A 27,495-nucleotide genomic window follows, 5' to 3' on the forward strand; every position below is an offset into this window, starting at 1 on the left:
CCAGTTCCCCATTCCCAGTTTCCTGTCCCCATTCCCAGTTCCCATTCCCAGTTCCCCATTCCCAGTTTCCTGTCCCCATTCCCAGTTCCCCAATCCCAGTTCCCGTTCCAGGCTCCCGCCCGGACCTGCTGCCGCGCTCGGTGCCGGACCGCCGCGGGGGCCGCGCTGGCTCCGTCCCTGTCGCTGTCGCCGTCGCCGTCGCCGTCCCTGTCCAGCCCCTCCCTGGGCAGCGCCGGAGCCACCTCCCCCCCCAGCAGGTGGGATCCCGTGGGAAAAGGGGGAAAAGGGGTTTGGGACCGTTCCCGGGATTTTGGGGCCGTTTCCCTGGGATGCCCCCATGGGAAATGGGGAATTCTGGAGTTCCCACGGCCGATCCCGCGTCCCCGCAGGTCCGTGGGGGTTGAGGTGCACCCGGGCCCCGCCGCAGCTCCCGCAGCCTCCCTGCCCAGGTGAGCCCAGACGGGATTTGATGGGATTTCGTGGGATGTTCTCCGGGAATTCCCGGGGTCTGGAGCTCGCTGCTTTCCCAAATTTGGGATTTGGGGCTTTGGAGCTCGCCGCTTTCCCAAATTTGGGATTCTGGGGTCTGGAGCTCGCTGCTTTCCCAAACTTCCAGGGGTTTTTGGGACGTTTCCAAATTCTGGGGTGTTCCCGCTTCTCCTGCTCCCAGGGCTGGAATTCCTGTGGGAATTCCATGGAGTTCCCGGGAGGAATTCACCTGGGAATGTTCCCTCTCCATCCTTGGGACTGTCACCTGCAATTCCCGGGGGTTCTCTTCATCCACGAGCTCCATGGAATTCCTGGGTGGAATTTCCGCATTCTCCATGGGCAAACCTGGATTTTTCTGGTGGTTTTCCCGGGATTTCCTGGGAATTCCATGGGACCAGCAGCAGGGTGTTGGGATTGGGGGCTGGGATTCCTTGGATTTCCCCCAAAAATTCCCCAAAATTTCCATTTTTCCCCTTTTTCCAGCGGATCCCCCGGGCCCTCCCTGCCCCTGGAGCTGGAGGAGCTGCCGGAGACCGAGATCAGCTTTGTGAGTGATTTCCATGGGAAAAAAACCAGGAATTCCCTGGGATTGGGGTGGGGTTGGATCCTGGAATATCCCGGGAATGCGGCGGGAGCGGCTCTGCCCTCGTTCCCGGGGCTCTGGGCAGCCCAGAATCCCTGGGATTGCCCCAAAAAGGAGGAAAATCCCCCATTCCAGAGGGGTCTGGAATATCCCAGATCCCACCCGGAGCATTCCCAGATTTTCCCTCCTTTCCCAGGGTTGGGAATTTTCGGGACAAACCCCAAACACTCCCTGGGGAATATTCCCGCTTTTCCCACTTTTCCCACTTTTCCCTCATTCCTCGTTTGTTTTCTCTTCCCAGTGAATGGGCGCCAGTGGAATCCCAGCCAAGCCTCGGAATTCCGGAATTCCTGCTTTTCCTAGCGCTCCTGGAAAATCGGGAATGGCCCGAAAAAAATCGGGAATGGCCCGAAAAAAATCAGGGATGTCCCAAAAAAAAACGGGAATGGCCCTGGAAAATCGGGAATGCCCCGGGAAAAATCGGGAATGTCCCAAAAAAACCTGGGAATGTCCCAAAAAAAAATTGGGAATGCCCCGGGAAAATCGGGAATGTTCCCCCGGAAGTCCCGGGAACGCCGGGAGCAGGGACCTGAAATTCCCAGGAATTCCCGGATTTTGGGATGGGAAAAAGGGGGAGAGAATTCCTGGAAAATTCCCGGCTGGAATCGGAGCCGCGCCGATTTTGTGGGGAAGTTTTTTGGATTTTTGTCCTGATTTTTTTTTTTTTTTTTTGGAATTTCCATAGGATCCCATCCCGGTTTTCAGTCCCGGGGGGAGTTCTTGGGATTGTTAATTAGGAATTGTTAATTATTAATTATTAATTTTTATTCAGGAATTGGGGTTTGCTCCGGGTTTTCCATGGGAAATCCCCTGGAAAAGAGGGAAAAAGGAGGAGAAATCATGGAAAAGCTCTGGGCTCCCCTTTTCCCAGCAGGAATTTCGGGAAGCTTTTCCCACAGTCTGGGAAGAGTTTTTGGGATTTTTTGGGGGATTTTTGGGATTTTTTGGGGGATTTTTTTTTAGGGATTTTTTGGGATTTTGTGAATCCGAGCCCATCCTGGGATTCCCTCCTGGATTTTTTAAGGATCTCCCTCTAAAATCCCGGCTCAGATCCCACTTTTCCAGTCCCCAAATCCCATTTTTTAACACCTCTGACAATCCCACAAAATTCCTGGAGCAGATTTTGGGATGGGATAAAACAACAACCCCAAACAAATCCAGAGTGAGGAATTTCCCACCTGGATCCCAAAATCCCCAAATTCCCAAATTCCCGGAGCAGCCCCCAGGGCTGGTGCTGATTTTTGCTCCATCCCTGATTTTTTTTTTATGGAAAAATCTCATTTTCCCCCAAACTCCGCTTGGAAAAATCCCGTTTTTTATACAAACCCTGGAGTTTCGAGCTTTTTGTGCCGAAAAACCCCGGAATGTGGAGCAGGGAGGGAATTCCATCCCTGCCTCTCCCTTTTCCCACGTTTTTTAAGGAAAAGCTGAGTTTTCCTGCCCCCAAATCCCGGATTTCCCCTGGAACGGCCTTAGCCCAGCACAGGGAACTCGGGGACAATTCCGTGGATTTCCCCTTTTTCCTTGGAATGTTTGTCTATATTAGACAAAGTCCCTCCCATTTTTTATTGCATCAGGAGGGGAAATTTCCCTATTTTTTTCCCTAATTTTCCCTTTTTTTTTCCCCAATTTTGTTCCCCATTTCTTCCCCAATTTTTTCCCAAGTTTTCCCCAATTTTTCCCCAATTTTCCCATTTTTTCCTCAGTTTTTTACCCTATTTTCCCCCCATTTTTTTACCAGTTTCCCCCCCCTTCCCAGAACGGAATATTTATGAATATTTAAATATTTTTGGGATGATTCCCCTTTTTCCTGGGAATTCTCCCCATCCAGAGGCTGGGGTTGGAATTTTTTTTGTTGGGGGTTTTATTTTTTTGGGAATTTTCCTGTTCCCAAAAGGGGGAAATTTGGGAATTGCAGGAGGAAAAGAGGATTTGGCTCTTCCCGGGAATGGGAACGGAATCCTCCTGGAATTTGGGTTGGAATTCCTGGAATTCTCCTGGAATTGGAGAGGAAACGTCCCTGGATCGAGAGGGGAACCCGTGGGATTTTCATGGAATTTTCATGGACTTGGAACGGACTTTTCCTGGACTGGGGAATGGATTTCATGGAATTCTCCTGGGTTTGGGACAGAACCCGTGGAATTTTCCTGGATTTGGGAAATGGAACTTTCCTGGATTGTGGAATGGATTTCGTGGAATTTTCCTGGTTTTGGGACAGATTTAATGGAAATTCTCCTGGATTTGGGAATGGAATTTTCCTGGACTGTGGAATGGATTTCGTGGAATTTTCCTGGATTTGGGGTGGAATCCATGGAATTCTCCTGGATTTGGGACAGACTTTCCCTGGGTTTGGGAAATGGAATTCTCCTGGATTTGGGACGGAATCCGTGGAAATTCTCCTGGATTTGGGACAGGAATTTTCCTGGATTTGGGACAGAATCCATGGAAATTCTCCTGGATTTGGGACGGACTTTTCCTGGGTTTGGGAAATGGAATTTTCCTGGATTTGGGACGGGATCCGTGGGATTCCTCTGGAATTTTCTGGGGTTTTTTTCCCCCGGAATTTCCCCGGATTCGGGAATTTGGATTTCGTGGAATTTCCCCGGAATTTCCCCCGGGTTCGGGGATGGAATTTTCCTGGATTTGGGAATGGAGTTCCTGGAACTGCCGTGTCCAGCCTGGAGTTGTTTGTCACCCTCGGGTCTGTCCCCACGTGGGGCCAGCTCTGACTGGGGACATTGGGGACAGCCCTGGGGACATTTGGGGATACTGAGGGGACATTTGGGGGGATCCTGGGACACCCCTGGGGACACTGGAGGGACATCGAGGGGACATTTAGGGGCACTCCTGGGGTGGCCTTGGCTGGGCGGGACTTTGGGGACATCTCGGGGGGGGACACAGGACATGGGGACAGCCCTGGGGTGGCACAGGGGGACAGGAGACACCCCGGGCTGTTCTCAGAGCCCCTCGCAGACCTCGCGGGCGGGTGGCGGTGCGAGGGGACCTTTGGGGATAGTCCGGGACCTTTGGGGAGAGTCCGGGACCTTTGGGGATAGTCCGGGACCTTTGGGGACAAATCGGGACCTTTGGGGACAGAGATGTCCCCTGGCCATCGTGGCGCCCCGCCCAGAACTACAACTCCCAGCATGCTCCGTGCTGCGCCACGCCTAGATGGGCCGCGCTGATTGGCGGCGGGGTCTGGACCAATCAGCGCGCGCGTTGTTGGGCGCTGTGGGGAGCGGGCGGCGCTGAGGGGAGGAAGGAGCCAAGATGGTTCTGGAGAGCACCATGGTGTGGTGAGAGCCCCGGCAGCGCCGGGACACCCCCGGGAACACCCCGGGAACCCTCGGGCAAACCCGCGGGAACCCCTGGGCAACCTCCGGGCAGCCCCCGGCCCGCCCGGGCGCTTTCCCTGAGTCATGGCGGGGGAGGCGGAGCGGGCCGGGCCTGAGGGGAGAGGGGGCTGAGGGGACGGGTGGGGACAGGAGGGGACAGACAGGGACAGAGAGGGACAGGAGAGACAGACAAGGGCAGGAAGAACAGGGGATGAAGGGGAGACAGGGCCTGAGGGGATGGAGGGGCTGAGAGGACAGGGGGGCCAGGAGGGGACAAGGGGGGACATGAGGGGACATGGAAGGGACAACAGGGACGGAGGGGACATGAGGGGACAAGGCCTGAGGGGATGGGGGGACTGAGGGGACAGACAGGGGCGCGGGGGACAGGAGAGACATGGGGCTCAGAGAGGGTCTGAGGCAGGGATTTTGTGGCTTGAGCTTCAACTGTTTACAAAAAACGCCGGATTTTGGGGGAGGATATCAGCCATTCCCAAAAAGTCCCAGATTTGGGGAGATTAACATCAGCCATTCCCAAAAAAAAGAGAGATTTTGGGGAATGAACTTCAGCTGTCCCAAATCTCCGCATTCCCATAAAAATGACATTTTAGACTGGAATGAACCTCATTTTTCCCTGAAATAAAGTGGATTTTAGGGAGCTAAACCCCAACCACCCAACACAGGGAATTTCCCAGGATCCCCTTGTAACATTCCCTGGGTTTTTTTTGGGAATTGCAGCGTGGACAACAGCGAGTACATGCGGAATAAACCTCAATTTTCCCTAAAAAAATCCAATTTTAGGCAGCTATAGCCAATTTTTTTCCCCAAAAACCCCATCCACCCCAGCAGAGGGAATTCCCCGGATCCCCCTGTAACATTCCCGGTTTTTTTTGGGCGTTCCAGCGTGGACAACAGCGAGTACATGCGGAACGGGGACTTCCTGCCGACGCGGCTGCAGGCGCAGCAGGACGCCGTCAACATCGTGTGCCACTCCAAGACGCGCAGCAACCCCGAGAACAACGTGGGGCTCATCACCCTGGCCAAGTGAGGGGGTCCCGGGGTCCGGGAGGGACCAGGAACGAGCCTGGAATGGGAGGGACTGGGGAATGGTTCTGGGGTGGGAACTTCAGGAGTTCCTGGAGTGACTCATTCCCACTTGGAATGGCAGGGATTCTGGGAATGATTTTGGGGGTGGGAGGTTCAGGAGTTCTTGGAATGGCTCATTCCCACTTGGAATGGGATGGATCTGAGGATTTTTGGGGTGGGAACTTCAGGAATTCTTGGAATGGGATGGATTTGGGGATTATTGGAAGTGGGGAAATCTGGGGAATTTGGAGAATTCCCTCCCAGATTCCCAAAGAATCCCCAGGAGTTGCTCCTGTAGCTGTGAGGCGCTGACAGCCGCAAAGCCGAGCCCGGCCTGAATCCCAAGGGGGAATTTCCTGAATCCAGGGGGAATTTCCTGAACCCCAAGGGGGAATTTCCTGAACCCCAAGGGGCAGTTCCCTCCCAGCCTGAATCCCGGCGTGTGAATTCCCTCCCGTTCCCCCGCAGTAACTGCGAGGTGCTGACCACGCTGACCCCGGACACCGGGCGCATCCTGTCCAAGCTGCACACGGTGCAGCCCAAGGGCAAGATCACCTTCGGCACCGGCATCCGCGTGGCGCACGTGAGTGTCCCTCCCGGTGGGGCTCCCGGGAATTCCTGCGAATTCCGGCCGCTCCCGGGGGCCTGGACGGGGGAAATTCGGGGTTTCCTTGTGGTGGAAATGGTGGGGGAGGCTGTGAAGCGTGAATCCATGGGAATTCCACAGAATTCCACCAGAAATCCATGGAAATTTCACAGAAATCCACGGGAATTTCACAAAAATCCATGGGAGTTTCACAGAATTCCACCATAAATCCATGGGAATTTCACAGAAATCCACCATAAATGCATGGGAATAATATCACAGAAATCCACCAGAAATTGATGGAATTCCACCATAAATCCATGGGAGGTTTCACAGAAATCCACCATATATCCCAGGATCTGGGGTGGGAGGGGATCCCCGATTTCCTGGGGATCTGGGTTGGAGGATCCCCGTTTTCCCGGGATCTGGGTGGGGGGATCCCCGTTTTCCTGGGAATGGGTTGGGGGGTCCCCGATTTCCCGGGAATGGTGGGGGGTCCCCGATTTCCCGGGAGCGGCCCCCAGACCCGCGGGTCGGCTCTGGTGCAGCTGGCGCTGAAGCACCGGCAGGGGCAAGAACCACAAGATGAGAATCATCGCCTTCGTGGGCAGCCCCGTGCACGACAGCGACAAGGACGTGAGTGCCGGGGGGAGCGACACCGGGATCGGGGGCTGGGATCAGGGATAACAGTGGGAATAACCATGGGATCGCTGTGGGATCGGGGCTGGGATCAGGGATAACGACAGGAATAACCATGGGATCGTTGTGGGATCGGGGCTGGATCAGGGATAACAATGGGAATAACCATGGGATCGCTGTGGGATCGGGGCTGGGATCAGGGATAACAGTGGGAATAATCATGGGATTGCTGTGGGATCGGGGCTGGGATCAGGGATAACGACGGGAATAATCATGGGATCACTGTGGGATCAGGGCTGGGATCAGGGATAACGACGGGAATAATCACGGGATAACAGTGGGATCGGGGCTGGGATCAGGGATAACAGTGGAATAATCATGGATCACTGTGGGATCAGGGCTGGATCAGGGATAACGACGGGAATAATCACGGGTAACAGTGGGATCGGGGCTGGGATCACGGGATAACGACGGGAATAATCATGGGATTGCTGCAGGATCAGGGCTGGGATAATGGAATAACAACGGGAATAATCACGGGATCACTGTGGGCTCGGGGCAGGGATCACGGGATAACAACGGGATCAGCTCCCAGAAAATGCAGGGCTCAGCCCGGGATTGGGGAGGTCACAGTTGTGGATCCCTGTGGTGGATCCCTGAGCTGATCCCATCCCTGTGATGGATCCATGGATCTGGCAGCCGATTCAGGCCCAAATCGGGAATGTCGGTGGGGTGCGGGCGCTGGGCCAGGTCCCAGATCCCGCTGATCCCGGGGGATTGCTGCCTCTCCCCCCCAGCTGGTGAAGCTGGCCAAGCGCCTGAAGAAGGAGAAGGTCAACGTGGACATCATCAACTTCGGGGAGGAGGTGAGAGCCGCGGGAATTGCCACGTTCCAGAGGAATTCCGGGGCCTTTCCCAGCTCTGTGCTGGGGCTGGGAAATCCTGGGAATGAGGGCAGGCCTTGAGGGTTTTCCCTGGATCCCAAACCCTCCCCAGCCCCGATTCCTGCTGGGAACCTGCGACAGTCGGATTTGCCGTTCCCAGAGCCCTCTCCTGGCACCACAACCGCAACAACCCCCAGATCCCTCCCCCAGAGCCCCAATCCCCCAGTCCCACCCCCTCAGCACCCCAATCCCCCACTCCCCCGCCCCTCAGCACCCCAGATCCCCCACTCCCAGCCCCTCACCATCCCAGATCCCCCACTCCCAGCCCCTCAGCACCCCAGTCCCCCACTCCCATCCCCTCAGCACCCCAATCCCCCACTCCCACCCCCTCACCACCCCAGATCCCCCACTCCCACCCCCTCAGCACCCCAATCCCCCACTCCCACCCCCTCAGCACCCCCAATCCCCCACTCCCACCCCCTCAGCACCCCAATCCCCCACTCCCCACCCCCTCAGCACCCCAATCCCCCACTCCCACCCCCTCAGCACCCCCAATCCCCCACTCCCAGCCCCTCAGCACCCCCAATCCCGTCCCAGGAGGCCAACACGGAGAAGCTGACGGCGTTCATCACGGCGCTCAACGGCAAGGACGGCAGCGGCTCCCACCTGGTGACGGTGCCGCCGGGGCCCAGCCTGGCCGACGCCCTCATCAGCTCCCCCATCCTGGCGGGCGAGGGCGGCGCCATGCTGGGGCTGGGCGCCTCCGACTTCGAGTTCGGCGTGGATCCCAGCGCTGACCCCCGAGCTGGCTCTGGTAGGGACCCCAGAAACCCCAAATATCCCGTAAAACCCCAAAGATCCAACTCCAAACCCCGAATATCCAACTCCAAACCCCATGGGTGAGAGCAGAGCCATGCTGGGGCTGGGCGCCTCCGACTTCGAGTTCGGCGTGGATCCGAGTGCTGATCCTGAACTGGCTCTGGTAGGGACCCCAAAATCCCCAAATGTGCCAATTCCCCAAATCCTGCTGGGGCTGGGCACCTCCGACTTCGATTTCAGGGTGGATCCCAGTGCTGACCCCAAGCTGGCTCTGGTAGGGACACCAAAATCCCCAGGAATTGGGGAACTTCCAGTGTTGTGATCCCACAAACCCCAGATCTCCTGACTCCCACAACACCAACCCCAGCGTTCTCAGGAACTGGGCAATTCCCAATGTCAGATTTCCCATAAAACCCCGAATCTCCCCTAGCACCAAACCCCAGGGCTCCCATTTCCCGCATCCCCAGCTGTGTTTGGGGGTGTTTTGTCCCATTTCCCGGAACCCCAGTCCAGGATTTTGGGGTGTTTTGTCCCAGATCCCCAGCCCTGTTTTGGGGTGCTTCGGGAGGTTTCTGCAGGCGCTCCGGGTGTCCTATTTCCCGTATCCCCAGCCCTGTTTTGGGTTGTTTTGTCCCATTTCTCTAATCCCAATCCATGTTTTGGGGCGTTTTGTCCCATTTCCCCGATCCCAATCCCTGTTTTGGGGTGTTTTGCAGGCCCTGCGCGTGTCCATGGAGGAGCAGCGGCAGCGGCAGGAGGAGGAGGCGCGCAGGGCGGCCGCGGCCTCGGCGGCGGAGGCCGGCATCGGAGCCACGGGCGGAGATGGTGAGGGGCTGGGATGGGAGTGATGGGATTGGGATTGATGGGATTGATGGGATTGGGAATGGGATGGGATGGGAACGGAATTGATGGGGTTGGAAACAGGATTTATGGAATGGGGTTAGTGGGATGGGAATGAGGGGATGGGATGGGAATGAGGAGGACTGAAACTCAGGGTGGGCTCAGACTGGACACTGGGGATTTTAACCCTTCCCTGGGCGGGTGGGGACGCCCATTCCCGGACACCCCTGGATCCCGGGCTGTCCCACGCATTCCTGGGCATTCCTGCACACCCCGTGCATTCCTGGGCATTCCCGGACACCCCCGGATCCCGGGCTGTCCCACGCATTCCTGGGCATTCCTGCACACCCCGTGCATTCCTGGGCATTCCCGGACACCCCTGGATCCCGGGCTGTCCCACGCATTCCTGGGCATTCCTGCACACCCCGTGCATTCCTGGGCATTCCCGGACACCCCTGGATCCCGGGCTGTCTCACGCATTCCTGGGCATCCCGGGCTGCCCCGTGACTCTGGGACGTCCCTGCGTGCAGAGTCGGACGAGGCCCTGCTCAAGATGACCATCGGGCAGCCGGACTTCGGCCGCGCGGGGCTGCCGGACCTGAGCTCCATGAGCGAGGAGGAGCAGATCGCCTACGCCATGCAGATGTCCCTGCAGGGCGCCGGTGCGTGGGGAAACCCTGGGAAAACCCGGGAAAAACCTGGGATAACCCTGGGATAACCCCGGGATTGGGGCTGGGACTGGGGCCTGGGGCTGCCCGGGATCAGCTCGGGGTTTGTTCGGCTTTGCAGAGTTTGCCCAGGCCGAGGCGGCCGAGGTGGACAGCGGGGCGGCCATGGACACCTCCGAGCCCGCCAAGGTGGGGAGCCCCTGCAATTGCCAGCATGGCCAGCAGCTCGTTCTGGCACATTCCATCCCATCCCATCCCATCCATCCCATCCCATCCATCCCATCCCATCCATCCCATCCCATCCCATCCATCCCATCCCATCCATCCCATGCCATCCATCCCATCCCATCCATCCCATCCATCCCATGCCATCCATCCCATCCCATCCCATCCATCCCATCCCATCCCATCCATCCCATCCCATCCATCCCATCCATCCCATCCCATCCCATCCCATCCATCCCATCCCATCCATCCCATCCCATCCATCCCATCCCATCCCATGCCATCCATCCCATGCCATCCATCCCATCCCATCCCATCCATCCCATCCCATCCCATCCATCCCATCCCATCCATCCCATCCATCCCATCCATCCCATCCATCCCATCCCATCCATCCCATCCCATCCATCCATCCCATCCCATGCCATCCATCCCATGCCATCCATCCCATCCCATCCCATCCATCCCATCCCATCCATCCCATCCATCCCATCCCATCCATCCCATCCCATCCCATGCCATCCATCCCATGCCATCCATCCCATCCCATCCATCCCATCCCATCCATCCCATCCCATCCATCCCATCCCATCCATCCCATCCCATCCCATCCATCCCATCCCATGCCATCCCATCCCATCCATCCCATCCCATCCATCCCATCCCATCCATCCCATCCCATCCCATCCATCCCATCCCATCCATCCCATCCCATGCCATCCATCCCATCCATCCCATCCCATCCCATCCCATCCATCCCATCCCATGCCATCCATCCCATCCCATCCCATCCCATCCCATCCCATCCCATCCATCCCATCCCATCCCATCCCATCCCATCCATCCCATCCCATCCCATCCATCCCATCCCATCCATCCCATCCATCCCATCCATCCATCCCATCCCATGCCATCCATCCCATGCCATCCATCCCATCCCATCCCATCCATCCCATCCCATCCATCCCATCCCATCCCATCCATCCCATCCCATCCATCCCATCCCATCCATCCCATCCCATCCATCCCATCCCATCCCATGCCATCCATCCCATCCCATCCCATCCATCCCATCCCATCCATCCCATCCCATCCATCCCATCCCATCCATCCCATCCATCCATCCATCCCATCCCATGCCATCCATCCCATCCCATCCATCCCATCCATCCCATCCATCCCATCCCATCCATCCCATCCATCCATCCATCCCATCCCATCCCATCCATCCCATCCCATCCATCCCATCCCATCCATCCCATCCATCCATCCATCCCATCCCATCCCATCCATCCCATCCCATCCATCCCATCCATCCATCCATCCCATCCCATCCCATCCATCCCATCAATCCCATCACTCCCATCCCATCCCATCCATCCCATCCCACCCACAGGACAGGGATGGGGTCACCCCCAGGGTTCTTCCATCCCAAACCATTCCAGGACTCCCTGTCCTGCTTTCTTTGGGATTTTAGGGATGAAATCCTGGATCCTGCCCTGGTTTCCCCATCCCTGGGAGTGTCCAGGGCCCCCATTCCATACTCCAGTAATAATCCCAGACCCTCTAGACCCATCTGGATCAGGATGATCCTAAATCCCCCAGAATGATCCCAGATCCCCCAGAATGATCCCAAATCTCCTGGGCCAATCCCAAATCCTCCACGACATTCCTGCATTCCCTGGGTTTTCCTGTAGATCAGGATGATCCCAAATCCCCCAGACTGATCCCAAATCCACTGGGCTGATCCCAAATCTCCCAGGATGATCCTGCATTCCCTGGGTTTTCCTGTGGATCTGGATGTTCCCAAATCCCCCAGACGGATCCCAGATCCCCCAGGCTGGCCCAAAATCACCCAGACTGATCCCAAATCCCCCAGGTCAACCCCCAATACCCCAGGCTGATCCCAAATCCCCCGAGCCGATCCCCAATACCCCAGGCCAATCCCAGATCCCCCAGGTTGACCCCAAATCCCCCAAACCGATCCCAAATCCCCCGGGCCGGTCCCCACTCCCGCCCTTTCCCCGCCATTGCCGTTATTTCCCCCGCAGGAGGAGGACGACTACGACGTGATGCAGGACCCCGAGTTCCTGCAGAGCGTGCTGGAGAACCTGCCCGGCGTGGACCCCAACAACGAGGCCATCCGCAACGCCATGGGCTCGCTGGCCTCGCAGGCGCACCGCGAGCAGGGCCGCGAGCAGCGGGAGCAGCACCGCGAGCACCGCGGGGACAGGAAGGACGAGGAGAAGAAATGAGAGACGCGGGCCCGGGAGCGGCACCGGGACACCGCAGCGGGGGCCGGGAATGCGGAAATAAACGGAATTAAAGGCGTCTATCGGGAACGGCGGGGATTTATTGGGCGTTACGCGAATAATAAAGGAAATGGAAATGATTTCTTGGGAATGGCGGCAGTGATTAAAGGGGTTTATTGGGAATTCTGGGAAGAATTAAAGGAATATTTTGGGAGTTCTGGGAATAATTAGAGGAGTTTCTTGGGAGTCCCAGGAGTAATTAAAGGAATTTTTTCGGAATTACAGGAATAATTAAAGGAATTTTTTGCAAGTTCTGCGAGTAATTAAAGGAGTATCTTGGGAATGCAGGGGAGTTGTTGGGCGTTGCGCGAATAACAAAGGGAATGGAAATGATTTATTGGGAATGGTGGCAGTGATTAAAGCGGTTATTGGGAATGGTGGGAATAATTAAAGGGATTTCTTGGGAATTCCTGGAATGAATAAAGGGATTTCTGGGGAGATTGAAAGGGATTCCCTGTGCTGGGGTTTCTGGGAGCGGAATTCCCGGGAATTCCCAGGAATTCGGGATTTGGGAATTCCCGCAGCGGCTCCCGGCATCCCCCGCGCGCTGTTTACCGTGAGGCTGAGGGCGGGGCTGCTGATTGGCAGTAGGATAGACCAATCAGAGAGCGGGAGGAGCGGATGTTGTCATTCTGGCGGCAAATAATATAGGGAGGAAGGCAGGGTTAAATATGAGTGGCAGCTCTGCGGACCAATGAGCGGCGACAATTGGCTTGGCGGGATTTTGGGCAGTCCAGCCAATGGGGAAGCGAGGAAACACAGGCGGGCTTGAGTGACAGTGCTAGCCACCAATGGCATCGCGCAACATGCGGACATGGGCGAGACCTTCCTTCAGACGCCTCTGTGAGTGACAGCGCTGGCAGCGAATGGGAGGAGGACGTTGAGGCCATTAAGGGCCCGGCCTGGACGGGTTCTGGTGCTGAGGGACGAATCCCGTGCCCAATAGGAGCCCCCGGCCGGGAGCCGCCGCCATGGACGGTACCCGAAGCCAATGGCGGCCGGAACCCGTGCTTGATAAACAGCGCGCTTTGACCAATGAAAAGCGAGATGAGGCGGGGGTTAATTGATAAACAGCGCTTTTAACCAATCGGCAGCGAGATGCGCCAGCGCTGGCAACCAATAGGAAGCGAGGATATCGCAGTGGGCGAGGTTTTGAGAGTTGAATGACACCCGCGCTTCCCAATCAACACGCCCGGCGTGGGGCGGGTTCCTCTTAGCCAATGGAGAGTGCGGACGGCCGCGTTCACCATTGAGTGACAGCGAAATCAACCAATCAGAATGTGGATTTTTAACGAGTGACGGGCCGCGTAGCCAATGGGAAAGCGCGATGCGGGCGGGAACGCGCGGCGTGAGCGGCCGGCGGGGCGGGGGGGCCAAGCAGGAAGTGGCGGAGGGGAAGCGGCGCCGCTGAGGGGCCCGAGCGGGACCGGGATCGGAACCGGGATCGGGAATTGGGAACGGGAGCCGGGATCGGGAACCGGGATCGGGAACCGGGATCGGGACCGGCAGCGGCCGCGGGGAGCGCCCCCGCGCGCAGCTCCAGGTAGCGCGGCCGGACGGGCGGGAGCGGCCTGAGGGGGTCAGGGCCTGAGGGGGGGCGCGGCCTGGGCGGGAAGCGCGGCCTGAGGGGCCCGGCCCCGAATCCCGGGATTGGGAGGGGGCAGCGTCGCCTCTTCCCTCGGAAAAATCCCGGGATCCGGGGGGTCACGGTCACCCCCCCATTGCCGGGATTCTGGAGGGTCACGGTCACTCCCTGCGACAGAAAAATCCCGGGATTTGAGGGGTCACGGTCAGCCCTTCACATCCCAAAATCCGCGATCTGGAAGGGCCATGGTCGCGTCTTCCCACATAAAAAATCCCGGGATTTGTGGGGATCAGGATCATCCCCCCCATCCTGGAATTCTGGGGGGTCGCGGTCAGTCCTCCCCCATCCCAAATCCTGGGGTTGCCAGGGATCACGGGCATCCGCTCCCGCCTGGAATATCGGGGAGTTTGGGGTCGGTGTGAGGAGTTTGGGGTGGGGAGTTTGGGATGGGGAGTTTGGGATAGGAATGGGGAGTTTGGGATGGAGAATTTGGGATAGGAATGGGGACTTTGGGGTGGGGAGTTTGGGATGAGGATGGGGAATTTGGGATTGGAAGCTCGGGAGGGGGATGGGGGCCTTGGGATCCCGGATATTTGGGAAAAGCCCAAAATCCCACGGAATCCCCGCCCAGACCCCCGCAGCCCTTGTGGGAATCCCGAGCAAACGGGGAATCCCGAGCCCTCCCGACCCTTTGGGATTTTCGGGATGCCGGGCTCGGGGCCGGGCCGCGGGACCGGCAGATGGCCGGGAATTAATCCCCTCCAAATCCCGGGAATTTAATCCCGCACGGATCCTCGGGACGGGGCCGCTGCGCCGGGATGGGGGCGGGAGCGGGGTGGGGAATTTGGGATCGGGAGTTTGGGATTGGGATGGGGAATTTGGGATCGGGATGGGGGAGTTGGAATGGGGATTTAGGATTGTGATGGGAAATTTGGGATCAGGACAGACAGGGAGTTTGGGATTAGGATTTAGGATGAGGATGAGGAGTTTGGGATCGGGATGGGGAGTTTGGGATCGGGATGGGAGTTTGGGATCAGGATGGGGAGTTTGGGATCGGGATGGGAGTTTGGGATCGGGATGGGGAGTTTGGGATCGGGATGGGGAGTTTGGGATCAGTGTGGGGAGTTTGGGATCAAGATGGGGAGTTTGGGATCGGGATGAGGAATTTGGGATCGGGATGGGGAGTTCGGGATCATTCTGGGATCCGGGATTTGCCGCAGGTGGAATTTCGGGACGATCCCTCCCTGTTTGTGGCTGTCCCTGCCTCCTTTCCCCAGCCGGGAAGGATTTCCCAAAGCCCGCTGCCGATCCCAAACAGCCCCCCGGGACTGCCCAGGCCATTCCCAAAAGGAATCTGGGATTGGGATCGGGATTGGAGAGGAATTGGGATGGGGAAATCTGGGATCCGTCCCAGACATTCCCAGGGATTTGGTGTGGATGGGGAAGGACAAAGGGAGCAGTTCCCCCCTGGAAAACAATTCCCAGCTTTTCCAAAGGAGCCGTTCCCTGCCTGGGGAGGCTTTCCCGGGATGAAAGGGCAGGAAAAAGGGGACTTGGGCAGGAAAAGCCTCTCCCGGGGCACATTCCAGGGGGAAATGAATGGAATCCCACCTGCTGGGGCTCTCCAGGATCCAGAGGGAATCTGGGGCTGGAGTTGGGGTTGGATCCCTGATTTCCCACCTCAGACTCAGAGGGAATCTGGGAAGGGGGAATTTTAGGATAAAGGCGGAGGTTTTGGGATGGGAAGGGGATTTTTGGGATGAAAGGGGGAATTTTTGGGATAATAGGGGGACTTTTGGGTTGAAAGGGAGAATTTCTGGGATGAAAGGGGGAGTTTTTGGGACAAAAGGGGGAGTTTTTGGGATGGAGAGGAGATGTTTGGGGTGGAAGGGGAATGGGGATGGAAAAGGCTGCGGGACACCAGGATTCCCTGGGGTTCTTGGGGATGGAAACCCGCGAATTCCCAAGCTGCCCCCACACTGAACCCCTTTCCCTGTAATTCCCAGCCATGGGGGACATGAAGACGCCGGATTTCGACGACCTGCTGGCCGCCTTCGACATCCCGGACATCGACGCCAACGAGGCGATCCAGTCGCACCAGGAGGAGCCCGAGGCGCCCGGCAAGGCGCTGCCGGGGGAGCCGGGCCCTGGCGCCGCGGCCGAGCCCGCGCTGCCGCACGCCGACATCTCGGCCGTCAGCGTCATCGTCAAGAACACCGTGTGCCCCGAGCAGGCCGAGCCCAAGGACGGGCACGGGCACGGGCACGGGCACGGGCTGGCGCCGCGGCTGCTGCAGAACGGCTTCGGCACCGAGGGCGCCCGGCCCGCCGAGCCCGCCCCCAACGGCGACTGCTGGGCCAAGGAGAAGGCGGCCAAGGGGCTGGAGCTGTTCTCGCCCTTCAGCCCCGAGCCCGGCCAGGACGGCGCCGACCTCATCGACCGCGCCCGCGACGGCAAGGCCAAGGACAAGGCGCCGGCCGCGGCCCCCGGCGCCGGCTGCAAGGAGCCCCTGGGGGACGGCCCCGAGGGGCTGGAGCCGCCGTTCCCGGCGCCGTTCCGGGCCGGGGATGCAGCCCACCCGGTCCCTGCATCAAGAAGGAGGAGTCGGACCCGGAGGAGCCTGCGGGCCGCGGCTGCAGCCCCAAGGGGCTGGCGCTGGATCACCTCAAGTCCGTCACCGTCCGGTACCCCGGCCGGGGGCTCGCCCGCGGCGCCGTGGCCGGGAGCGGAGCCGGCGGCGCTGGACGGCGGCGCCGGCACCGGGGCTGAGCTCAAGCGCTCGCCCGGGAGCCCCCGGGAGCCCTTCTCATCCCCAGGAGCGCCCGTGCCGCCCTCCCCCAAGCAGCTCTCCCTGAAGGAGGAGCGGGAGGCGCTGGGCAAGGCCGTGGGGAGCCCCCCGAGCACGTCCAGCGCCGAGGAGGAGGAGGAGGAGGAGGAGGAGGAAAGCACCAACTCGCCGTCCTCCAGCTCCTCGCGGCCGCTCAAGGTGCGCATCAAAACCATCAAAACCTCCTGCGGCAGCATCACCAGGACGGTCACCAGGGTGTCCTCGGACTCGGAGCCGCCCTCCAGCAGAGTGCCCAGCGAGCAGAGCTCCCAGGAGCCCCTGGAGGGTCCCGCCGGCGTCCCCACGGAGGCGGCCAGGGAGAAATCGGAGCTCTCCAGCCCCCTCAAGAGCACGGAGGGGCCCAAAATCGTCAGCGTGCAGCTGGGCAACGGCGCCAAGCTGAAGGGCACCGTGCTGCCCGTGGCCACCATCCAGAGCGCCAGCAGCGCCATGCTCATCGCCGCCAGCGTGGCGCAGCAGAAATCCGTGGTGCTGCCCGCCAAGGCCGGCAAATCCGTGGCCAAGAACATCCTGAGCCTGGTGCCGCAGCCCCTGCCCAAGGGCGACGCCCGCGCCAACGGCGGCGCCAAGGCCGGCGGCGGCGCCAAGGCCAACGTGGCCGGCACCGTCATCTCGCGCAGCCAGTCCAGCCTGGTGGAAGCCTTCAACAAGATCCTCAACAGCAAGAACCTGCTGCCCACCTACAAGCCCAACCTGAGCCCGCCGGCCGAGGCCAGCCTGGCGCTGCCGCCCTCGGGCTTCCGCTGCCTCGAGTGCGGCGACGCCTTCGCGCTGGAGAAGAGCCTGGCGCGGCACTACGACCGGCGCAGCATGCGCATCGAGGTCACCTGCAACCACTGCGCCAAGCGCCTGGTGTTCTTCAACAAGTGCAGCCTGCTGCTGCACGCGCGCGAGCACAAGGACAAGGGGCTGGTGATGCAGTGCTCGCACCTGGTGATGCGCCCCATCGCCCTGGAGCAGATGATCGGGCAGCCCGACGTGACGGCGCTGGCGCCGCTGGCGCTGCCCGCCGCCAGGGCGGCGCAGGAGGGCGGCGCGGGGCCGGAGCTGCTGCCCGTGCTGCCTCTGGGCTCCGAGCCCGGCAGCTACAGCTGCTTCCGCTGCCTCGAGTGCAAGGAGCAGTGCAAGGACAAGGCCGGGCTGGCCGCGCACTTCCAGCAGGCCGGGGACGGGCGGCGGCAGCAGCGGCAGCAGCAGCAGCAGCACGGTGAGAGCAGGGCTGGCAGGGGGCGGGAGGCACTGGGAGGGGGTGGGAGGTGGTTCAGAGTGCTGGGGTTCCGAGGGTGATCCCAGGTGGCATTCCCGGGGTTCCGAGGGTGATCCCAGGTGGCATTCCCGGGGTTCCGAGGGTGATCCCAGGTGGCATTCCCGGGGTTCCGAGGGTGATCCCGGTGTTTCAGGCGTGCTTGGCGTGCCCCGTGATCCTGGCCCTGAGGGCTGGAATTCCGGGGGTTCCGAGGCTGATCCCGGGTGGAATTCCCAGGATGATCCTGGTGTTTTCCAGGTGTGCTCGGCGTGCCCCATGATCCCGGGTGGAATTCCCAGAATTCCATAGGTTATCCCAGTGTTTTTCCAGGTGTGCTCGGCGTGCCCCATGATCCCGGGTGGAATTCCCACAGTTCCATAGGTTATCCCGGTGTTTTTCCAGGTGTGCTCGGCATGCCCCATGATCCCGGGTGGAATTCCCAGAGTTCCATAGGTTATCCCGTTTTTCCAGGTGTGCTCGGCGTGCCCCATGATCCCGGGTGGAATTCCCAGAGTTCCATAGGTTATCCCGTTTTTCCAGGTGTGCTCGGCGTGCCCCATGATCCCGGGTGGAATTCCCACAGTTCCATAGGTTATCCCGTTTTTCCAGGTGTGCTCGGCGTGCCCCATGATCCCGGGTGGAATTCCCAGAGTTCCATAGGTTATCCCGGTGTTTTTCCAGGTGTGCTCGGCGTGCCCCATGATCCCGGGTGGAATTCCCACAGTTCCATAGGTTATCCCGGTGTTTTTCCAGGTGTGCTCGGCGTGCCCCATGATCCCGGGTGGAATTCCCAGAATTCCATAGGTTATCCCGTTTTTCCAGGTGTGCTCGGCGTGCCCCATGATCCCGGGTGGAATTCCCACAGTTCCATAGGTTATCCCGTTTTTCCAGGTGTGCTCGGCGTGCCCCATGATCCCGGGTGGAATTCCCACAGTTCCATAGGTTATCCCGTTTTTCCAGGTGTGCTCGGCGTGCCCCATGATCCCGGGTGGAATTCCCACAGTTCCATAGGTTATCCCGTTTTTCCAGGTGTGCTCGGCGTGCCCCATGATCCCGGGTGGAATTCCCACAGTTCCATAGGTTATCCCGTTTTTCCAGGTGTGCTCGGCGTGCCCCATGATCCTGGCCAACCGCTGCAGCTTCAGCGCACACCAGCGCATGCACCGCAGCCGCCCGCCCCACGTGTGCCCCGAGTGCGGGGGCAACTTCCTGCTGGCCAACTTCGAGTCCCACCTCAAGGAGTCGTGCCTGCACTTCTCCCGCAGGGTGGGGTACAGGTGCGGAGCCAGGGAGCGCCGGGAATTACAGTAATCCCGGGAATTCCATGGGGGGGCGTTGGGGAGGTGCAGAAATGGGGTTTGCCCATGGAATGCGGGGGGAATTTCCTGCTGGCCAGCTTGGAGTCCCAGCTCAAGGACTCCTCCCGCAGGGTGGGGTACAGGTACGGAGCCAGGGAATCCTGGAAATTACAGGAATCCTCGTTTGGGATCCTGCTTCCAGTTGGAATTTTCCCAGAACTGGTTTGGATCCTGATGTCCGTTGGGAATTCCCAGAACTGGTTTGGATCCCAGTTTCCACTGGAAATTCCCAGAACTGCTCTGGATCCTGGTGTCCATTGGGAATTTCTAGAACCCAATTTCCACTGGGAATTTTCCTAGAACTTTTTTGGGATCCTGGTTCCAATTGGGAATTCCCAGAACCTCTTTGGATCCCAGTCTCCACTGGGAATTTTCCCAGAGCCGCTCTGTTTCCCGGTCTCCGTTGGGAATTCCCAGAATCGCTCTGGATCCTGGTGTCCATTGGGAATTTCTAGAACCCAGTTTCCACTGGGAATTTTCCCAGAACTATTTTGGGATCCCGGTTCCAGTCTGGAATTCCCAGAGCCGCTCTGTTTCCCAGTTTCCATTGGGAATTTTCCCAGAACCGATTTGGGTCCCAGTTTCCACTGGGAATTCACAGAACTTCCTTGCATCCCGGTTTCTGTTGGGAATTTTCCCAGAGCCGCTCTGTTTCCCGGTCTCCGTTGGGAATTCCCAGAATCGCTCTGGATCCCGGTTCCAGTTGGGAATTTTCCCAGAGCCGCTCTGTTTCCCGGTCTCCGCTGGGGATTCCCAGAATCGCTCTGGATCCCGGTTCCAGTTGGGAATTTTCCCAGAGCCGCTCTGTTTCCCGGTCTCCGTTGGGAATTCCCAGAATCGCTCTGGATCCCGGTTCCAGTTGGGAATTTTCCCAGAGCCGCTCTGTTTCCCGGTCTCCGCTGGGGATTCCCAGAGCCCATTCATTCTCCCCTGGGCATTCTCCAGGTGTCCCAGCTGCTCCGTGGTGTTCGGGGGCGTCAATTCCATCAAGTCCCACATCCAGAGCTCGCACTGCGAGGTTTTCCACAAGTGCCCCATCTGCCCCATGGCCTTCAAGTCCGCGCCCAGCGCCCACGCCCACGTGTACACGCAGCACCCCGGCTTCAGCAACCAGCAGTCCAAGTGAGTGCTCGCGGAACGCCCAAAATCCCCCAAAATTCCCTTTTTCCTTCTCATTTCTTTTTCCTTTTCCTTCCCTCATTTCTCTCTTTCCCCTCCTTTTCCCTTCCATTTTTCTCCTTTATTGTTCCCTTTTCCTTCTCATTTTTTCCCTTGTCCCTTCCCTCATTTCTCTCTTTCCCATCTCCTTTTTCCTCGCCTTTTCTTTCCCTTTTCCTCCTTTATCCTTCCTTTTTTCTCTCCCATTCCTTCCTTTTCCTTTTTCCTTTTCCTTTTCCTTTTTCCTTTTCCTTTTCCTTTTCCTTTTCCTTTTTCCTTTTTCCTTTTCCTTTTCCTTTTCCTTTTCCTTTTCCTTTTCCTTTTTCCTTTTCCTTTTCCTTTTTCCTTTTCCTTTTCCTTTTCCTTTTTCCTTTTTCCTTTTCCTTTTCCTTTTCCTTTTCCTTTTCCTTTTCCTTTTCCTTTTCCTTTTCCTTTTTCCTTTTCCTTTTTCCTTTTCCTTTTCCTTTTCCCTCCCCTCATTTCTCTCTTTCCCCTCTTGTTCCCTTCCCTATTTTCTCTCTCATTCCCTCCTTTTCCCTTTTTCCTTTTCATTTCCCTTCCTTTTCCCCTCCCTCTCTGCTCCCCCCGGCGTGCCCCCCGCCCCGTTTTTTCCCCGTTTTTCCCCCGTTTTCACCCATTTTCCCCCCGTTTCCCCCAGGATGATTTACAAGTGTGCCATGTGTGACACGGTGTTCACGCACAAGCCGCTGCTGTCGTCGCACTTTGATCAGCACCTGCTGCCCCAGCGCGTCAGCGTCTTCCGCTGCCCGCAGTGCCCGCTGCTCTTCGCGCAGAAACGCACCATGCTCGAGCACCTCAAGGTCAGGCCCCAGCTCCACACAAAAATGGCAAAATCTCGGCCAAAAGTGGCAAAATCCCGGCCAAAAATGGCGAAATTTCAGCCAGAAACGATGGAAATTTCCCCCAGACTGGGGAGATGGGAGTGGGGAGGGTGACCCAGCCGTGCTCCGGATCCAGGAGCGCCCGGAGCTCCCTGAATCCCAATCTCTCTCTCTCCCCGAGCAGAACACGCACCAGGCGCAGCCGGGCCCGGAGGAGCCCTTGCGGCGCTCGGGGCCGCTGCCGGCGCCCAAGGCGGAGCCGCCGGAGCCGCCGCGGCGCTCGGGCTCCTCCTCGAGCTCCTCGGAGGAGGAGGAGGAGGAGGAGGAGGCGCCGAGCTCGCCCGAGCTGCGGCGGGCGCGGCGCGGGCGCTTCCCGCGGGGCCGGCCCGGCGCCAAGGCCAAGGGCAGCGGCTGGAGCTGCGGCCTGTGCCACTCGTGGTTCCCCGAGCGCGACGAGTACGTGGCGCACATGAAGAGGGAGCACGGCAAGGTGGGCACCCCGGGACTCCGGGGGGTTTGGGTCATTCTGGGCGGGATTGGAGGGAAATGGAGTTAGAGCGGCCGGAGGGGGAATCCCGGCTACTGGATCCTCCTGGATCCCTCATGGATCCTCCTGGATGCTCCAGGATGCTGGGAATGGAAGGATCTGGGAATGGGAATCAGACTTCTGGAATAATTCCTGGCTGGATGAACAATCCCAGGAGGGAAAATTTAATTCCCACCTCCAGCTGGAGTGGCAATCCCAGCTTTGGATCCTCCCGGATCCCTCTGGATCCCTCCTGGATTTTTCTCTTTTTTCCAGGATCCTGAGCTGGACTTTTCCCACGTTTTTCTTAGGTCCCTCCTGGGTTTCCCCGGGATCCTGAGTGGGGTTTTTCCTGGGTTTGTCCTGTGTTTCCCCAGGATCCTGAGAGGGTTTGTCCCAGTTTTCTCCGGGATCCTGAGCAGGTTTTTCCCAGGTTTTTTTGGGATCCCTCCTGGGTTTGTCCCGGGTTTTCCTGAGGATCCTGAGCTGTTTTTGCCCGGTTTCCCCGGGATCCTGAGTGGGATTTTTCCCAGGTTTGTCCCGGTTTTCCTGTGATCCTGGGTGGGATTTTTCCCGGGTTTTTCCCCGGAATCCCGAGCGGGTTTTTCCCAGTTTTGTCCCAGTTTTCCTGTGATCCTGATGATTTCCCCCCGCAGTCGGTGAAGAAGTTCCCGTGCCACCTGTGCGAGCGCTCCTTCTGCTCGGCCCCGAGCCTGCGGCGCCACGTCCGCGTCAACCACGAGGGCATCAAGCGCGTCTACCCCTGCCGGTACTGCCGGGGTCACTGCGGTCATGGGGGGCTCATGGGGTTATGGGCGGTTCTGGGATTCTGGGGGGTTCCTGGGGTTCCTGAGAGCGGGAATGGGGAATGCCGGGGCTGGGATGGCCGGGAACTGGGAGGGAGCGGGGAGGATTGTGAGGGGTTTTGGGGTTGGGGCTGGGCAGGGAAAAGGGGAACTCTCAAGGAATTGGGGTTTAATGTCCAGGGAAATTGGGGTTTAATTCCCAAGGAAAATCAGGGTTTAATTCCCAGGGAATCCAGGGATTAAGTCCCAGGGAATGAGGGTTGAATTCCCAGGGAAATCAGGGTTTAATTCTCAAGGAATGAGTGTTTAATTCCCAGGAAAATCAGGGTTTAATGCCCAAGGAATCAGGGATTAATATCCAGGGAAATCAGGGTTTAATTCCCAGGGAATCAGGGATTAATTCCCAAGGAATCAGGGTTTAATTCCCAGGAAAATCAGTGTTTAATCCCCAGGGAAATCAGGGTTTAATTCCTGGGAAAATCAGGGTTTAATTCCCAGGGAAATCAGGGTTTCATTAATTCCCAAGGGTTCAGGGCTCAGTTCCCCCCAGCTCTGCCCAGGATGGCAATGGAGGCTCCGGGAGCGCGGAGGGTTTGGGGCAGGGCTGCAGGCTCCGTGCGGACCCCGATGTTCGGGGCTGGAGCTGGGGGCACACGGGGCCGCTCCGTCCGTCCCCAGGTACTGCACGGAGGGGAAGCGCACGTTCAGCAGCCGCCTGATCCTGGAGAAGCACATCCAGGTGCGGCACGGCCTGCAGGTGACCGACCCCGCCCGCAGCCAGCCGGTGGTGACGGCGCGCGGCCCGCCCGGCCCCAGCCAGGTGCGGTGTGCGGCAACGCGGGGGTTTGGGGCAGGACTGGGGGGGTTATCCTGGGTATCCTACTGGGAACCCACAGATCCCAGCCCTGAACTTGGTCCAGATGGGGAAGTTTTGGATCTGGGACTGCCCAGGTGGAATTATCTGGGAATTCCTGGGAATTTCATGGGAATTTGCTTGGAATTTCTTGGGAACTTCAGAGTTTGTGGAAGGATCAGAGGCTCCTCATCCCAGAATCCCTTTTGGGAGCTGCCCCAATTCCCAAGGAGTTTCCGGGGGTTTCTCCCAAGGGGAAGAAGGGATTTCCAAAGGGATTTCTCCCGGAGTTTCTCCCAAGGAGTTTCCAGGGGTTTCTCCCAAAGGGAAGAAGGGATTTCCCAAGGGATAGAAGGAGTTTCCCAAGGGGTTTCTCCTGAGGGATTTCCCCAGGGGTTCCTCCTCGCTGGGATTCCCTGCCCAGCCCTGCCCGTTCATCCCCGATGTTCCCCCTCTCCCCCAGGGGTTTCTCCTGCCTGTTCATTCCCCCGTCCCTGCCCCTTCATCCCTGCTGTTTCCCCTCTCTCCCTCAGGGTTTTCACCTGCCCGTTCATTCCCCCCAGCCCCGGCCGTTCATTGGGATCCCCCCCCATCCCTGCCCGTTCATCCCCGATGTTCCCCCTCCTCCCCAGGGGTTTCTCCCGGCCGTTCATTATCCCCAGCCCTCGCTAGGATCCCTGCCCATCCCCGCCCGTTCATCCCCGATGTTTGCCCCCATCCCTGCTCGTTCATTCCCGATGTTCCCCCATCCCCGCCCGTTCATCCCGTCTCCCCGCTCTCCCCGCAGGCCCCGGGCCGCCGGCGCAAGCTCTCCTCGGAGGAGTCGTGCAGCGAGGAGCCGGACAGCACCACGCCGCCCGCCAAGAGCCCGCGGGCGCCGCTGCGCTGCCGCCGGTGCGGGCTGAGCGCCGGGAGCCGCGCGGAGCTGCAGGCGCACCTGGCGCAGCACCGCCCGCAGGGCGCGCCCCAGTGCCGCGAGTGCGGCCTCTGCTTCACCTCGGCCAGCGCGCTCGGCCGCCACCGCTTCATCTCGCACAAGAAGCGCCGCGGGGCCGAGCCCGAGGAGCCCGCGGGGGCGGCGGGGAGCGGCGGCGGCAGCGGCAGCGGCAGCGGCAGCGGGGCCGCCCCCGGCGGGAACGGCGGCAGCGCCGAGGGGAAGCTGGAGTGCAAAGTGTGCGGGCGGGGCTTCGAGAGCCAGCTCAACCTCAAAACGCACTTCAGGACCCACGGGATGGCCTTCATCCGCGCCCGGCAGGGCAACGAGGAGAACTGAGCGCTCCCGGGATTCTGGAATGGCCTGGGATTGGCCTGGGATTCATCCGGGCCCGCCAGGGCAGCGAGGAAAAGCGAGAACTCCTGGGAATCCTGGAATTCCTGGGATTGGCCTGGGATTGGCTTCACCCAAGCCTGGCAGGGGGCTGAGGAGACCTGAGCCTTCCCGGAATTCCCGGGATTGTCCTGGGATCAGCTCTGAGCCCGGGAATCTCGGCATTCCCGGAATTCCGGGATCAGACCTGAGGAGAGCTAAGCATTCCCAGGAACCGCGGCATTCCCGGAATTCCGGGATGGGCTCCAAGGAGAGCTGAGCATTCCTGGGAATTTCAGCATTCCTGGAATTCCAGGATGAGCCCTGAGGAGAGCTGAGCATTCCCGGGAATCTCGGCATTCCCGGGATTCCGGGCTGGGCTCCAAGGCCGGAATCGGCGCCGTGTACATAAATCCCCCCCCCCCCCCCGAGCCCTTCCCGGTGTCCGAGGAGGGAAAGTTGGGAATGGGATTGGGATTGGGGCGATCCCAAATCCCGCCGGGAACCCCCTGGGAATGAATGTTGGATTTTGGGGGGATTTGGGGTTTCCGGGACCCCTCCGGGCCCTTTCCAGGAATTCCCAGATCCGGACAGGGCAGGGGAAGCTTTTCCAGCAAAATTCACCTTTTTTGTTATTATTTTTGGGGGGTTTTTTTGCTTTTCCTGGATTTTTTTTTGCATTTGGGAACGTTCCTGCTGTGTTTTGTTGGGAAGGGGGCGATTCCAGAGCCCTGGAATTTCAGAGGTGCCCGGGAAGGACACTCGGACACTCACTGGACATTCCTAAGGGAGCAGGAGGAGGAAAAAATCTGGAAAAATGAGAGAAAAGAAGGAAAAAGGAGATTTTTCCTTTGGCAAAGGAATAATGACCCCAAAATAACCCCAGGATTGGGAATGGATCCCAAATCCCAGCCAGGACCCTTTTCCTGAAGGAAAAATGGGAAAATGCTCCCGAATTCCAGGCTGAGGGTGAGGTTTGGGCCTTTTCCAGCGTTTTTCCAGCTCCTTCCCTCGGGATCCGGGACCTTTCCCACCCCAATCCCCCCAAAATCCCCTGGAAAAGCCGCTCCCCCCTCGGCACCGGAATTCCCGGAGAATTCCCGGAGAATTCCCGAATTCCCTGAGGATTCCCCTCCCCTCTCCCTGTACAGCTGTACCATACACTAAAACCCCCGAATCCCAACAACTGCTGTGCTCCCTCTGGGATTTGGTTTGGTTTCCCAAGGTTTTTTTCCCGTTTTTTTTTTTGTTTTGCGTTTTTCGGGATGGCAGAAGCTGCTTTGGGGTTGATTTTGTTTTTTTCCCTTTTATTTTGGGTTTTTATTCCAGGTTTTTCTGACTTTTTCCAAGCAGGAATGAGGGGTTTCCCCTCCCCTTTTCCCTGCGGGTGGATGGATGGAAAAAGGGTGGGAAAAAACCTGGGAAAAATCAGGTGGAATCGGCTGTTCCCAAAAATCCCCCAGGCCGAGTGTAAATATAGAGAAGAAATTAAAGTTTCTACGAGATTTAGAATGAAAAAAATTCCCGAAAAGAAAAAAAAAAACAAACTATGGAAAAATGGCTTTGGACCCACGGTTTTCAGCATTTCAGTGCCTTGAGCTGGATTGGGGGTGGAGGGAGGGAGGGGCTGGACTTTCAGGGTTGGAGCTCTGGAATTTCAGGGATGTTCCCCCTGGAATTTCGGGAATGTTCCCCCTGGAATTTCGGGAATGTTCCCCCTGGAATTTTGGGGTTGGACCCCTGGAATTTCAGGGATGTTCCCCCCTGGAATTTCTGCATTGGAGCCCTGGAATTTTGCAGTTGGACCCCTTAATTTCAGGAATGTTCCCCTCTGGAATTTCGGGGTTGGACTCCTGAATTTTGGGGCTGTTCCCCCCTGGAATTTTGGGGTTGGACCCCTGGAATTTCGGGAATGTTCCCCCTGGAATTCCGGGGCTGTTCCCCGGGGGTCTCGGGGATTTTTCGGGAATGTGCTGACGGAAAGCCGCGGGCTCGGGAGGCTCTCAGGAATTCTTTATTCTGTAGGAATCGATTCCATTAAACTCCAGTGGTTTCACCCTCTGTGCCCGGCCTGGCTCCCCCGGATAACGGGGACGGGGGAGGGGCTCGGGGCTCCGGCTGCATCCCCGAATTTTGGTCCTGCCCCCCAAAAAAGGGGCTTGGGAAGGGTTGGGGTCCCCCTGTCCCCTCCCCGTGTCCGTCTGTCCCCAGAGCCCCCTCACCCTTCCCCGGGGGTTGAAAAACCAAATTTTGGGGTTTTGTAATGCTAAAAATTAAAAAAAAAAAAAAAAAAAAAAAGGGGGAACATTGAGGGGACACGGGGGGGGGGGGGGACACAGGGACAGAGGGGACAGGGGGGGGACACTGGGGACACCGAGGGGGGACACGGGGGGAGAGGGGACACGAGGGGACACGGGGACAATGGGGGGACAATGGGGGGACAT

The 27,495-nt window shown here is 58.6% G+C and overlaps 2 protein-coding genes and 1 long non-coding RNA gene across 3 annotated transcripts; all 3 read left to right on the forward strand.

The window, feature by feature from the left end:
• Window positions 1-138: 138 nt before the first annotated feature.
• Window positions 139-1,475, forward strand: LOC128950223 (uncharacterized). The gene is made up of 4 exons (XR_008484330.1): window positions 139-257; window positions 390-449; window positions 973-1,036; window positions 1,374-1,475. It is a non-coding gene; the product is annotated as an uncharacterized LOC128950223 (long non-coding RNA).
• Window positions 1,476-4,342: 2,867 nt separating this feature from the next.
• On the forward strand, window positions 4,343-12,466 carry PSMD4 (proteasome 26S subunit ubiquitin receptor, non-ATPase 4). Its single transcript, XM_054295102.1, is given in 12 exon segments — window positions 4,343-4,428; window positions 5,368-5,508; window positions 6,019-6,133; window positions 6,685-6,705; window positions 6,707-6,772; window positions 7,573-7,641; window positions 8,257-8,463; window positions 8,744-8,752; window positions 9,195-9,303; window positions 9,849-9,980; window positions 10,108-10,175; window positions 12,263-12,466. Coding segments are annotated over 12 exon segments (1,167 nt in total). The 5' UTR covers window positions 4,343-4,402.
• A 1,455-nt stretch (window positions 12,467-13,921) lies between these two features.
• Window positions 13,922-25,302, forward strand: ZNF687 (zinc finger protein 687). Its single transcript, XM_054295099.1, is given in 12 exon segments — window positions 13,922-14,066; window positions 16,115-16,687; window positions 16,690-16,796; window positions 16,798-18,123; window positions 18,125-18,163; window positions 19,301-19,479; window positions 20,506-20,682; window positions 21,377-21,539; window positions 21,745-22,050; window positions 22,743-22,855; window positions 23,571-23,712; window positions 24,533-25,302. Coding segments are annotated over 11 exon segments (3,609 nt in total). The 5' UTR covers window positions 13,922-14,066; window positions 16,115-16,116; the 3' UTR covers window positions 25,019-25,302.
• Window positions 25,303-27,495: the final 2,193 nt, after the last annotated feature.

This window comes from Melozone crissalis, unplaced genomic scaffold (genome assembly GCF_028551555.1).
Source record: "Melozone crissalis strain CALT ecotype California unplaced genomic scaffold, PUWL_Pcris_2 ptg000511l_1, whole genome shotgun sequence".
Taxonomy (NCBI): Eukaryota; Metazoa; Chordata; class Aves; order Passeriformes; family Passerellidae; genus Melozone; species Melozone crissalis.